This window comes from Durio zibethinus, chromosome 2 (genome assembly GCF_047325235.1).
Source record: "Durio zibethinus cultivar Kanyao isolate XHJ-2024 chromosome 2, ASM4732523v1, whole genome shotgun sequence".
NCBI classification, from domain to species: domain Eukaryota; kingdom Viridiplantae; phylum Streptophyta; class Magnoliopsida; order Malvales; family Malvaceae; genus Durio; species Durio zibethinus.
Genome location: NC_143163.1, coordinates 29,264,405 through 29,278,616, shown reverse-complemented (window position 1 = coordinate 29,278,616; position 14,212 = coordinate 29,264,405). Strand labels below are relative to the sequence as shown.

The window sequence follows — 14,212 nt, the reverse complement described above, 5'->3', positions numbered from 1 at the left end:
ATCAACCAATAGTGAGAGAAGGGATCGCTTCTTCCTTGAATTGAATAGTTCTTTCCAAAAATTCATCTATTTGATTGATGAATCACAAGAAAATTTATGATTCAAGTTCACACGACTAATCAAAATAAGAAAGAATAAACGAATTGAGTTCATGAATTTACCTAAATCAGGTTATAGACCAATACAAAAACATCTCTTTATATTCAAAACCAATTCATTATAAGAGGCAGTGCACGAAAAAAAAAATCATATATTAAAAATCAAATCCCCTAATGCCCCATAACATAAGATGCACAAAGATGGTTGAAGTAGTTAAACAGGAAGTTTGCTACGACTATAACCCTTGATAAATTTACCAAAGATAAAAATTATGTGTTTAATATTGTGAATGACTGATTATGCAGGTACCGTTTCGTTTTTATAAGTTAGTCCGGCCTATTGCTCTTTCCTTGTGCATATTTTGCTTTAGGGCGTTGGTTTACAGGTACAACCTTTGTAATTTCATGGCATACTCATGGATTGGCCAGTATATCTTTATGTCAAAAACCAACTACGTATCTTTTGTACAAAGATTAAGGCGTTCATAACTACATTCTTGATGTGTGGTTCATGGGAGGGTGACAACCTATTTCCCACCCTTACAATAAGTATCCTTAAGCGTAACTGTACGGTTAAACACAAGTTTTTCCGCAGTCGAGTCCTTGTCAGCAGTAAAATAGCCTGAAATTGCAAAACAAAACAAGTATCACGAATTAACAAACTACAATCAGACCATAAACTAGGGAAAAAAATAGCCAGCTTTTAACCTCTAGTAAAATGCAGAAGATTTATTACTCTTACTCCATAATATATTTATTACTTGATATAAAATAGGAATTGCCACTTATACCATATTCGCTATAAAGCTAATTCCCAAGAGAAAATTATTAGAATTTGTCACGATGCTAAAGCTAAGAAAGAGAAGCCCATTGGACTGCCGTGCGTCGCCAATATTATAGGGATGTTATGGTTTTAGTCATCCAAGAATTCAGAAAGCCATAACCACACAAGGCTTACAAAACCTACCTAGCCTTTCAAACTGAAATGTATCCCCTACAGCAGCATTCCGAAGTGCCGGTACAGCATATGCAGCAGGTATCACCAATTTGGAATCCAGATTCAGATCAACAAACCAATTATCAAGTTCGGTGGGATTCTGAAGAAATAATTGGAGTCCATAAGAATTCAAAATACATTGTGGCAGAAAGCAAGAAAAGAATCAAATTCTAAATAAGTAACTGCCAACCTCGGAATTAAAGAGTTTCTCAAACAATCGGACTTCAACCTTCAATGGATCAGCCCCTGGGTAAGGTTCCGCAACCCAGTGGAGAACCCCCTGGACAAAAATTTTCAAAAGGGTTAAGTAATAAATACTGACTGGAACAAAATTTAAATTGTACAACCCTTACAGAATATATGATTCAAACAAATAAAATTAATCAGAAAATTCCAGTATGACTTCATAAAAACCTTTGGCTTGCTTTTCTTAGAAGGATCATATTCAGCTCGAATCTCGATCACGGTCTCATTATCATCGCCCAATATTACATCTGTGCATTTTATGGGGAAAGCATATCTGCCCAAATGGAAACATCCAACCTATTAAACTAAAATCTACTAAACGAAATTGACAACATATATCCCCATGTGTGTGTGTGTGTGCATATGCATACCTTAGCAGGACTGACTTGCCAGGAGCCAAACCATAGTAATCTTTAGAATCTTTTATCCGGAAATCTGAGCACTCAATGTATACAACATTAGAAAAGGGTACCTAAAGTTAGTACAGAACAAATTGTTAAGGTCACTGACAAGAATAACAAAAAATTTGGAACAAATTACAATTTGAAGTTGTAGAAAACTTAAAGAACAATTGTCCTGATTTCTTTTTATTCTATCTACAATGAAAGAGCATATCTAAATAAATAAGAACAGTGAAGTTCCCTATAAGGAAACAACTTACATGAAACACAAAACAAAAAATAATAAAATGAATGAGAATTATTCTATTCTAAAATAGAAACAAATCCCTAAAAACTTGACAATCAAAAAAATTGACTAAATCAAAAGAGTAAATGAGAAATATTCCCAAAATAAATTAGGAAATCATGCTGCACTAATGTAGGAAAATCAGATCTACACTACTGTAGGAGAATCAGATTTCCACACTCCTTGCAACTTGGGTTATGAATGTTAATCATACTCAACCTAGATTTCAATCCATCAATAATGCTTCTAGGAAGAGCTTTAGTTAGAATATTAACAATTTGTGAACTTGTAAGAATATAGGCCTGTTTGACCAACCCATTTTCTATCTTTTCCTTTATGAAATGTCGGTCTAGCTCTATGCGCTTGGTCTTATCATGATAAACAGGATTTTTAGCAATACTTATAGTAGCCTTATTGTCACAAAACAGTGTCATAGGTGTCTCAGTCTGAACTTTTAATTCTCCAAGTAACCTAATCAACCCTTCACAAATACCATGGGACATTGCTCTAATCTCAGCACTACTCCTAGCTACAACAGCTTGCTTTTTACTTTTTCAAGTGACCAAATTGCCCCAAACATAGGTGCAATATCCAGAAGTGGACCTTCTATCTGTTATTGATCCATCCCAGTCAGCATCTTTGTACACCGCGACTGCCCTGTCCATTGACTTCTTAAAATATAGACCTTCACTAGGACTTTTCTTCAAGTATTGTAGGATGCGATGAACAGCTTTGAAATGCTCCTTGGATTATTCATGTATCTACTCACCATCCCTGCTGTAAACCCGATATCAGGTCATGTGCAAGAGAGGTAAATAAGCTTCCTAACTAGTCTTTGGTATCACCTTTTGTCAGTGAGAGAGCTTCCATTTTCACTTCCAATTTTATTAGTTAGAGTCCATGCGTGTATCGACAGGTTTGCATCCAATCATGCCGGTTTCTTCAAGTAGATCAAGTACATACTTACGTTAAGACACTGATATTCCATTCTTAGACCAAGCCACTTCCATCCCAAGGAAATATTTAAAGAACCCCAAGTCATTTATTTCAAACTCCTTTGCAAGAAGTTTCATCAAATCATCTATTATTTCCTTGAGGTCTCCGGTGATTATCATATCATCCACATAAACAATAAGAATAACTATTTTTCCTTCATTAGTGAACGTAGCATAGTATGGTCAGATTGACACCAATGGAATCTATACCTCTTTATTGCCTTGGTCAACCGCTCAAACCAAGCCTAAGGAGACTGTTTAAGTCAATACAAAGATTTTCGGAGTTTGCACACTTTGCCCATGTTGTCTTGCCTTTCGAAACCAGAGGGAATTTTCATGTAGACATCCTCTTCCGAGTCACCTTTTAAGAATGCATTCTTGATATCAAGTTGGTGGAGAAGCCAATCCAAGTTGGCAGCTAGTGACAATAAAACTCTAATTGAATTGAGTTTGGCTACTGGAGCAAATGTCTCCTTATAGTCGATCCCATAGGATTAAGTGAACCCCTTTACAACAAGTTTATCTTTGAACCTGTTTATGTTTCCACCTACATTGTGCTTTATTGTGAAGATCCACTTATATCTAACCAGGTTTTTCTCTTTGGGCAAATCTGAAATTTCCCATGTCCCATTTTTCTCCGGTACCTTGATTTCTTCAAGAACTGTTGCCTTCCAATCTGGTTCATTGAGGGCTTTCACACATTGTCAATATTAGTAATAAAAGCTCAAAAGTTTGGATTTAACTTGTCACATAAGATGTACTTGTAGATAGTGTACTGGGTGCATGATCTCACACCTTTTCTTAATGCAATAGGAATATCAAGGTCACCAGCTGGCTCACAAGTTTTAGTTTCAAATTCAATAAGAACATTACCTATGTTAGTTTCAGGTTCTTGGAGACTCAGATCAGGTTATTTTTGGTGTTGGGCTGTGCATAGTTGTCCACTTTTTCCTGTGATTTTTGCTTCCTTGAGTAGACTATCAGTTCTTTTGTTTTTCTAGTATAACCTTAGGGTTTGAAGAATCAAGAGTTGTCTGAACAAGTTGGGGAATCTACATCTCTGATAGGTTGGGTAGGTTGAGAATCTGATTTTGAAGGAGCTAATTGAGATTATAGTTTTGAAGGGATTGGTTGGGAATCGTGCTTTTAAAAGGGCTGGTTGGCAAATTGGCAAATCAACCTCTAAGAATTGATATTCCTAGCTAGTATTCTCCCCCTGAATATCATTTTTGCTGTAGTATGAAAGATTCTTAAAGAATGTGACATTCATAGAGCTATAAAATTTTTTTGTGATGGGTCAATAACACCTATAGCCTTTTTGGTTTGGGGAATAACCAAGGAAGATGCATTTTAAGGCTTTGGGATCAAGCTTGTTGCGGTTTTGTTGGCTAATATGAACAAAGGCGATGCAACCAAAGAGTTTGATGGGAATGGAACAAGGAGACTTTGACGAGGTGTTTTAAAGCCAAGAACTCAAGAAGGCATCCAATTAACCAAATAAGTTGCCGTGAGAATAGTTTCTCCTCAAAAATATTTAGGCACATTGGAAGTCAACAAGAGGGTTCTGGTCACTTCTATCAAAAGTATGTTTTTGCATTTGGCAACCCCATTTTGCCGTGGAGTGTCAACGCAAGAGCTTTGATGGATAATGCCATGATTGGTGAGGTAAAAGCCGAGAATAGAGTTGAAGTATTCCCTTCCATTGTCAGTGTTAAGGACTTGGATTTTGGCTAAGAATTAGGTTTGTACCATGCTATTTAAGTTTTGAAAGATCTAGCTAACCTTGGATTTTTCTTTCATAAAGAATACCCAAGTGAGTCGAGTATGATCATCAATGAATGTAACAAACCACCTAGAACCCGTGATATATTTAACTCTTAACAATCCCAAAATGTCACTGTGAATTATTGAGAAAAACTGAGATGATTTATAGGAAAGCCTAGAGTGTGCTTGTAAAGTTTGACAAATTTCATATTGAAAATCTTTAGAAACAACCTTGAGGGGCATTGAGACAACCTAGACCCATAAAGAGGCAAGGTTGAATGCACCATCCAAGACATGAGGTTGCCTAGCCCAAAAAGAGCTATTGATCAGACTTGCTCGCACAGGGGAGCTGAGGTGGGATTTTATTAGAACTCGCAAGTGAACCAGAGAGATTGTTGGGATAAGGTTCACATGTGAGTAAAAAATCCCACATCACTAAAAAATATGAATGAGATGTTATTGAATAATGAGGGAAATAGCCCTTTTAGGTATGAAATATTTGAATGTCCTAATCTATAATGCCATAACATAATAAGGTCATCCTTACTAGTACTAAAGGCTAAGGCTATACAAGAGTTTTGTGGTCTCTCAAGTGCATCATCTTGAAAATAGAGCCTTACACACATCTTAGCACTACCAATAATCCTTGTCGAGCCCAATTCTTGAAATTCACACAAGTTGAAAAAAAAATTAGTAACTCAACATCTATCCTTCGTAAGCTTACTAATAGAAAGTAGGTTATAGCTTAAATTACGGACATGGAGGACAGAGTCGAGTGTTACGTCTTTCAAAACTACAATAGAACCTGTTCTTACCACCTTTGAGAAAGAGTCACCAGCAATTTTTACAGCAGAACCATCATAACAAGGTCTATATGTATTGAATAAAGATGCATTTCCGGTCATGTGATCTAATGCTCTTGAATCAACAATCCAAGATTGTGTATTTCCCCGTTGAACACTTAAGGCGTTTAGGAAATTTCCTTTTTATGCTAGTAAACTAGTTCCAAAGTTTGCATGTTTTGAAGAGTTTGTTGGAACATAACCTTTTTGTGACTTTCCTTATGTCATACCTCTGCAGTAAAAGAGTTCTCACTCTTGCTAGCCATGATGGAAACTCGTGTGGCTATAGTTTAATGGTTCAGGCAGACTTGCTCTGATATCATGCAGAAAACTTAAAGAACAATTATCCTCATTTCTTCTTATTCTATCTACAATGAAGGAATATATCTAAATAAATAAGAACAGTGAAATTTCTTGCTAGGAAACAACTTACATGAAAAAAAAAACAAAAACATAAAAATAAAAGGAGAATTATTCTGTTATAAAATAGAAACAAATCCCTAAAAACTTGACAATCAAAATAGTTGACTAAATCAAAAGAGTAGACGAGAAATATTCCCAAAATAAATTAAGAAATCAAGCTACACTAATGTAGGAGAATCAAATCTGCACTAATGTAAGAGAATCAGATTTCTACAAAAGTTAATATCAGCTCTTTGTTAAGTGAAGTAAAAGATTCAAGAGCAGACAATGCTCAATACCAGTCCAACATAATTCTAATTAAAATAAAACATGCAGATTATTCAAATTTAAAAGAACCTAGGAACATGTCAACCTTATTTTCCTCACCTTGTAAAAGGCAGATGTGTCATCTGCCTGAGCATCAGGCCATTTCTTTGCATCAAGTTCCATAACAGAGCTGGATTCAAGGTTGGTTATGACTACCTGAGAACAAAAAGATGGTGAAGCGGACAGTGGAAAAGATGGTTTGTAAAGGAAGAATTCATACTAAATAATGACCTTAAGAGGATGCAGCACAACCAACACACGAGGTGCCGTCTTGTTTAATTCTTCTCTTACGTGATACTCAAGGCGATCCAAACGAATCATACTACAATCACTGTGGCACAAGATGTTAAAACATTAATGAAAGGCTCAGCAAATACGAAAAGCCAGGTTTGTCTTCCATGCACATATAGTGTACTAGCCCATAACTAACTACATATATAACAAGTGCATGAGATGAGAATGTGCATTTTCAACCTTCTAGTGATTCCAATTCCTCGAACAAAAGCATTTATCGCAGTTGAAGTCACACCCCGACGCCGTAAACCAGCTAATGTCATGAGACGAGGATCATCCCAACCATCAACATATTTATTCGTTACAAGGTAATTTAACTAAATCACATCACAGTAGATAATATTAGATATAAAACTCAATCAACTCAATAAAACACACCGACAATTTCCATTCAAAACAATCTTATTTTGTTTCACCTTCCGTTTAGACATCACAGTGTTTGTAACATTCAGACGTGAGTATTCCCACACATATGGCTGGTAAAGGTCCAATACATGTAACAGCCAGTAGTATGAAGCACGCCTTGTCTCAAATTCAAGAGTACATAGCTACACAAAATAAAACCCCAAAAAAATAAATATGTTTAACAATGAATCAGCACTTTAAATAATTAACTGAACAAAAAGTACAAAGAACTTAAAGACACTATTTGCCAGGAAAGGCTGTGAGAAAACATAGATCTTGCATGCCCTAGAAGACTGCGTACTTCTGAAATTTTAAGTTATTCAGTTTATGGAACAAAAGAAAAACCTGACGATCTTAGATGAGCAACATTAGGTCCATGAAAAAAGGAAACTATCTTATTAGTTGAAAGAAATAATAAACAGAAACAGATTAGTTATGGGAGGACTAACATGCTTAGATTTCTCATGAGTATTGATGAACTGCTGAACAGTTAACTGAAAGGAAAAAGTTCCAGAAATTTAGGGAAGACAGGGTAGTATACATCCCCAACATCCAAGCATGAGGATGGCCATAGGCTAGGAAAATTTCTCATTGCATGAAAATGTCAAAAGTCAGGCAATATAAATAGTTTACACAATTATTTAGTACAAAGCCTAAGAGACTAATGAGTACTAAGCGTTTAACAGCGCTACTTCTAGTTCACTAAAAAGCAGTACTGTAAAATGCAACTTAATCATCCTACAGGAAGAATACAGCAAAAAGATGGAAGAGCTTCACAAACAAGAAGTAATATGCAACTTATTTTGATTATGAAAACCCCAGAACCCTTCACAACTATATTTAAGAAAGCACCCTGAAGTTCAGGTATTTGTCAGTAAGTTAAATTTACAGTTGAAGAGCCTTTTTTTCTTTTCATTTTCCTCTTCAAGTGCTTTTAGGAAATCAATAACAAAGGGCCTAAGTTAGAATAACATAAACCATAAACTTCCCTCTGATGCCTCCTCCAACCCTACCAAAAAAACAAAACAAAATGAAAAGCCATTTTTTCCATACACCATCCTATAGGTATTTAATTAATAGGTTTGGTCAAGCTCAGAGTATGGCATCTTAACCTTGGAATAAACACCATTTAAATTTTAAATATACTAATGATCATTAGACCAGTAACAGGTAATAAATTTTCAGTACATAAACATTCTATTCCTTCAGACCTAACATCCACAGGGAAACTGACGGTGCATCAATAGCTTGGTTTGACGCATTTTATTCTCTTGGAAGCCAAAGGCTAAGATCAGGAGTTAATCATCAACAAAAGGTTCTTTTGTCTCAAAGGAAAGTGCTCTTGGTAGTTAGATCATTATTTATATAAAAGTAATCTACTAATTTAACTAAGTTTCAGTTTCACATGTATTTTGGTTTGTTCTGCAGGAATGGGCCCTACTACTGGTCCCTGGAGGCTAATTTTGCTTAAGTTATTTAGGCTTTACATGCTTTTTGCTTTGCATAAGTTGAAACTTATTTCTAAGCCAGATGAATCTAAGAATCCTAGTCCTAGTTGGACAATTTAGTATGTGCCAACATATACCTCTTTGTAAATTGAGAGTTCTTGGCAGATTTGATTTCACTAGGGAAATGAGAATTTGAGAGTTCTTGGAGAATTTCTGATTGGAGGGTTTTTCCTTTCTTCTTTCCTTTCTCTATTGCTACTTTGGTTACCATTCATGAACCAAAAAAAGGCCAATAAAGTGATATATTGAAATTCAGCACTTGCTCATTATTTCTAAGGTAAAAGTACCTGGTAGGTCCCTGAACCATAGCAGAAACTGTATTTTAGTCCCTCTAGCCTAATTTTGAGTAATTTAATCCTGATGCCTTTAGATTTGTTAACAATTAAGCACAACTGATAACACCATCAAAGAAGCCATTAACCATGCCGAAGTCTCAACAAGAAGATGCTGACATGTAATCTTTCATAACAAATTAATGATGTTGATTCATATTACTTCTTTTTATTTGTTGAAATAAATGATAAGCACAGAGATACTTAACTATGGGGAAGACCAACATGCTTAGATTTCTCATGATTATGGACAGTTAACTAAAAGGAACAAGTTCCAGAAATTTGGGAAGACAGGGTAGCATAACTTCCCAACATCCAAGTATGAGGAAGGCCATATACCAGGAAATTTTCTTATTGCATGAAACTGCCAATAGTCAGAGGCGACAAGAGAAATAGTTTTCACAATTATTTAGTACGAAGCCTGAGAGACTAATGAGCAAGCTTGTAATAACTCTGCTTCTAGTTCACTAAAAAGTCATACTGTAAAAGCTACTTAATCTTCCTACAGGAAGAATGCAGCAAAAGAAGATGGTGGAGCTTCAGAAACAAGTAATAGCAAGTTATTTTGATTATAAAAATCCCAGAACCCTTCACAACCATATTTAAGAAAGCACCTGAAGTTAAGGTACATTCAGTAACTAAAATTTACAGTTGAAAAGCTTTTTTTTCTCATTTTCTTCAAGTGTTTTTAGGAAAGGAATCACAAAATTGTCTACATTAGAATAACATCAACCCATAAGTTCCATCTAATGCCTCCTCAAACCCTACCAAAAAATATCAAAGCAAAACAAAAAGACATTTTTTCCATACACCATCCTACTGGTATTAATTAATGGGTTTTGATCAAGCTCGGAGTATGGCATTGTAACCTTTAAATTTGATTAAGTGCCTTGTCATTGTCACATCAGCATAGTTAACAGTCTTCTTTGACAGTGTTATCAATTTTGCTTTACTGTTTTCAATTTTAAAAGTTAAGAGATTATTAAATTACTCCAAAATTGGGTAGAGGAATTAAAATAGGACAAGGATGTAACAGGTACTTTTAACCTAATTCTACCATTCTATCCCCTTAGTTAAAACTTGAGATAAAATGTCAATTGAGTCGAACTCTGATTAATATCCACACCTTAACCCTAATTAGGCATAAACACTAAAATCTCTATTTTCTACCCCAACCCAGCACAAACCCCAAATAGGCAGAATTACGCAAAAGAATCCTATATCAGACACATTTACCATTTACATGCCTTTAGAAGATAGATTGGTTAAAACTAAAAGGAAAATTACCCAAAATTGTCTTTGAAAGTTGCAAAAAAATAAATAGTATAGTTAAAGAAGATATCATACAGAATGGGTGATATTTTCAAGAGAGTCCACGATGCAGTGAGAATAATCATAGCTTGGATAAATGCACCACTTATCCCCTGCATGAGGATGAGGAGTAAACTGGAGAGAGAGAGAGAGAGAGAGAGAGAGAGAGAGAGAGAGCATGTTACCAATCATGGCACAAGGAAACGGACAAATTAAGTAATCAAACATATAAAGGAACATATAAAGGATACACACTTGCCTTGATACGATACGCAATGAGGTCATACATATTAAAATTATCACTCCGCATATCTTGCTTCATCCTAAGTGTTGCTTTGCCCTCTTCAATTAAACCTCTCTTCATGTCATCAAAGAGTTTTAATGACTCTGCAATTGGTCTATCTCTCCAAGGGCTGTTCATCTTCTTTTCCCTGTACTCCTTTATCTCTTCAGGGGTCTAACACCAAGAGAAGCAGTGCTGGTTAGGTCAAATAGAGCATTTCCATGAAAGCATATATTGACATACTAAAACAAAAAAGAGGTGTGGGCATTTGTTGCTCCACGTTATGGATATTATCATGCATTAGAACCTGGTGATCAACGTATGCATGACCCCTTCGTATCAGCTCTACTGCTAACTCATATAAATCTTGGAAATAATCACTGGTGTAAGTTATCTGCAAAAAGTCCAACACATAACAGATGTCAACCAAGAAATATTTAATATTACATTATAATGTTTAGAAATGTTATACCTTGAATGGTTTCCAGCCCATCCACTGGACAATTTCTTCGATGTGATGAATATATTCTTTCTTTTCAGCTTCTGGGTTCGTATCATCATATCTAAAACACCCAAAGATAAGATTAGAAAAGCATACAGCTAGAAACATCACTAATCTATTTGAGTTGACAAAACACATTCAAAAAGTACAAAGGAGTTCCATCAACTATTGAGATATATATAAAAAAAAAAAATTGCAAAATTCCAATGATACCACAAGAAAGCAATCCTCACCTCAGGTAGCAGCATCCACCCCTCTCTTTTGCAAGGCCAAAGTCAACAAACATTGCCTGAGAAAAATAGCATTAGGAATAAACATTGTAAAACAAAAAGTATATCAATACAGTGCATTGTCCTTTCTGAACGAATTATCAATAAAACTTACTTTTGCATGTCCAATGTGTAGATATCCATTTGGTTCAGGAGGGAAGCGGCTAAAAACTCTTCCCCCTGTCATCTTCAAGTGCTTGTCAAGCATTTCCCTTGTATTGCAACATCTTAGCACAAAGCCATTGCTGAAAAAAACTTCTGTGTGCACCTAATATCCACAAGAATGATTTTCTAATGAGGACGCTCTGGATCATGTAAACCCTTGCTTCAGGTCTCATCTTCTTTTCCCCTTGTTTTCTTCACTTAACTAGTTCTACTTTTCTTAGAATTAGGGATGGCAGGAGCCTATATAAATCAATGTCCTCTTTCTATTGGAAGAAATAGAGTTATCAGAAAATTTAAGCATTAGTTCTCTTGTGATTGAGTGATGCAATCAACCTTAGATGTGTTTCCTAAGGAACCCTTGGTTTGAAGAATCCAATCCACTTTAAATGTGATTCCTAGAAACCCTAGGTGTCAAGATCAGGAATATCTATCTTTTCTCTATTCAGTTTTCCCTATTTTCATAAAATTGCATAATGCAATCCTCCTTGGTATCCAACTTCTCAACCCTTTAATTTTTGTAATTTTCCAGTTTTGTTAATCATCACCCGACCAAAAAACACGAGTAGCACAATTACATACAACCAGAACTACAGACGATAAATAAAGATTCTAGCAACAATAGTACTGAATGATGTTTTCCTCAATCTTGGATGAACAGTAGGCAGGGGAAGAAGAGAAACTCTAAAAGACTAATTTATCTATATACCTTTATGTTGTCTTCCGGGGCTGGAAATATTGAAAATGGATTAAGCTCTTCTTCAGATGGCTGTAGATGAGTACCATCAACAGCTTTATTCTATATAAGTGCAACAAGAACAAATGTCAGAGAAAATTATTATCACAGAACTCGTACATGTAAAATATGAAAAACATGTAGTGATGATGCTCACCTCAACTTTAGCAGGTTTCTCTTTCTTTTCCTTCTTTTTTGAAGGCTTCTCATCATCTGCTGCTGTCCTCTCACCAAGTAATTCATACATTTTTGCATCTACAAGTTTCTGTTACAGAAGAAGAGAACAAAATCTGAGAATTTTTATATTAATTAATAGCCGAATGCAGGCCGTATAGAAAGTATAGAAAATCACCTTAGCAATCTTTGGATCAGCCCATGGATGCTTCTTCCTAACGCTCCCCAACAACTCACCAACTATATATGATGGTAAATCATGGAAAGAAAAATTAAAAAAATATACTAAAATGTACATCCGCAAGAGAAAAGGTGCAATAACCTCGGACAACATATATCACAATAGATGAACTATAATAAATAAGAAAGCTGATTTCGAAAAATAAATAAGGGACGTATAATGGGCTGATTATGCTAAAAGCTCCTATGTTCATGCTGTCTGTGAGAGTGCATGTGTAAAGTCTGCATATCCTTAAATATGCACATTCAAGCTTGATCTATTTTGTGCCTGCATGATTCTCTAGGTGTGTCTGTTAGCAAGTCTATTTTGATACTCTACATTTTGTGCATGAGTATAAGAGCAAGAGAGAAAGAGGGAATGAGAGAGGGATAATAAACCATTTGTTCTATAACGTTGCTCCAAAATTACAGCCTTATTCTCCTCAAAAATTTCATTTACAGTCTGTGTAATTTCCTCCACAGAAACTTCAACTCCTGTTCACAAGTACAATGAAGTAATCAATATCAATAATATGGAGCATTAAGATAAACTCAAGCTAAAATAAACAAACAACTCTGTTGAGAGAAACACCAACAATAAATTTAGAAAACAAAGCTAGTGCATCTAACATTATTATTTATTGAAAGCATGAACAATCTTATTACATACCAATACCGCATGCTTCTTCAAATTCATTCCGTTTAAAGTTTTCCGATGCAAGATTGGAGAGAAACGTAAATGCAGCTTCTAACTGTCCTGGAGTCTTAACCTGCAAAAATTCAACATCCTTAAAATATAGTAATAATAAAACAACCAAAGCACCCCTAACAATTCCTCCTTAAACAGCTTATCTTAAATTAAGTCCAAACCTTGGAAGAGACAACATATTCAAGTAAATTTGGACGATGTACAAGCGCATTCGCAGGGTACTTCGTGGCAACCTATGAAACATTTATGGTAGAAATCATCTCCATTTTTCAATTTTGTGAACATCATAAATAAATACAGAGAAATTAACCAAGAAAAAAATAGAATCAACTTACCGTATATAAAAGATTTCCAATTATACGGTCACATCCATTATTCAAAGCAGCCTAAAGGGAAAATTGAAATGGAAAGAATTATTATTATAAATTATAAAAAATCCAAATTATAGTGAAAAAAACAAAGAGTAAAATCTAGAAGCATACCTCCTGAATGACGACAGTGAGATTAGCAGTGACCTTGTTATTAGCGATAGTGTTGCGAGCAGTTCGTTCGTCTAAACCAATCTTCAAGAAAAGTTCTAAGGTTTGATCAGAGTTTTCGTCTTTGACCGCCATTTTCTGTCGACTTTTTTTTTCTTCTTTTTTGAGGATTTGAATGGTTGGACTGAAAGAGGGTGGGGTGGCTTGGCTGTGTGAGAAAAGGAATGGGTAAATAGTTGATGTAAACCCTAACTAGAAACAAATTGTTAGCAGGGAAATGGAATCCAGGTTGCGTTTTTTTGGCGCGAGGGAAAGGGTGCGATTATGTGAACCGTCGGCAACAAATTGTTAGCAGGAAATGGAATCCAGGTTGCGTTTTTTTGGCGCGAGGGAAAGGGTGCGATTATGTGAACCGTCGGCAATTTTAGGTCGCACCCGGAAACAAAAATTCTGCGATATTTTCTTTGAGGT

At 35.4% G+C, this 14,212-nt stretch overlaps 1 protein-coding gene across 5 annotated transcripts; it reads right to left on the bottom strand.

Moving 5' to 3' along the window:
* Window positions 1-533: 533 nt before the first annotated feature.
* Window positions 534-13,991, bottom strand: LOC111317799 (glutamine--tRNA ligase, cytoplasmic-like). Of its 5 annotated transcripts, XM_022920233.2 has the most exons (23): window positions 13,745-13,991; window positions 13,598-13,648; window positions 13,424-13,495; window positions 13,224-13,323; window positions 12,953-13,048; window positions 12,513-12,574; window positions 12,318-12,425; window positions 12,134-12,223; window positions 11,378-11,530; window positions 11,227-11,282; window positions 10,964-11,054; window positions 10,799-10,885; window positions 10,468-10,665; window positions 10,245-10,343; window positions 7,069-7,200; window positions 6,833-6,969; window positions 6,590-6,689; window positions 6,419-6,514; window positions 1,713-1,813; window positions 1,510-1,615; window positions 1,286-1,375; window positions 1,066-1,195; window positions 534-720 (listed from the first exon to the last, which is right to left on the bottom strand). In XM_022920233.2, the coding sequence occupies exons 1-23, from the start codon at window positions 13,874-13,876 to the stop codon at window positions 626-628; spliced, it is 2,382 nt and encodes a 793-aa protein (XP_022775968.2). In that variant the 5' UTR covers window positions 13,877-13,991; the 3' UTR covers window positions 534-625. The 5 variants fall into 5 exon arrangements, with proteins under 5 accessions (XP_022775968.2, XP_022775969.2, XP_022775970.2 ...); XM_022920234.2 differs by lacking the exon at window positions 10,245-10,343; XM_022920235.2 differs by lacking the exon at window positions 11,378-11,530.
* Window positions 13,992-14,212: the final 221 nt, after the last annotated feature.

What these genes read in the sequence shown, in the direction of transcription:
- LOC111317799 (XM_022920233.2), bottom strand. Translation starts at nt 13,876, where the DNA reads ATGGCGGTCAAAGACGAAAACTCTGATCAAACCTTAGAACTTTTCTTG. An exon ending in AATATGTTGTCTCTTCCAAG is followed by an intron (nt 13,324 to 13,423) that starts GTTTGGACTTAA and finishes GAATTTTTGCAG; the next exon opens with GTTAAGACTCCAGGACAGTT. An exon ending in ATTTCAGTTTGAAAGGCTAG is followed by an intron (nt 721 to 1,065) that starts GTAGGTTTTGTA and finishes TTGCAATTTCAG; the next exon opens with GCTATTTTACTGCTGACAAG.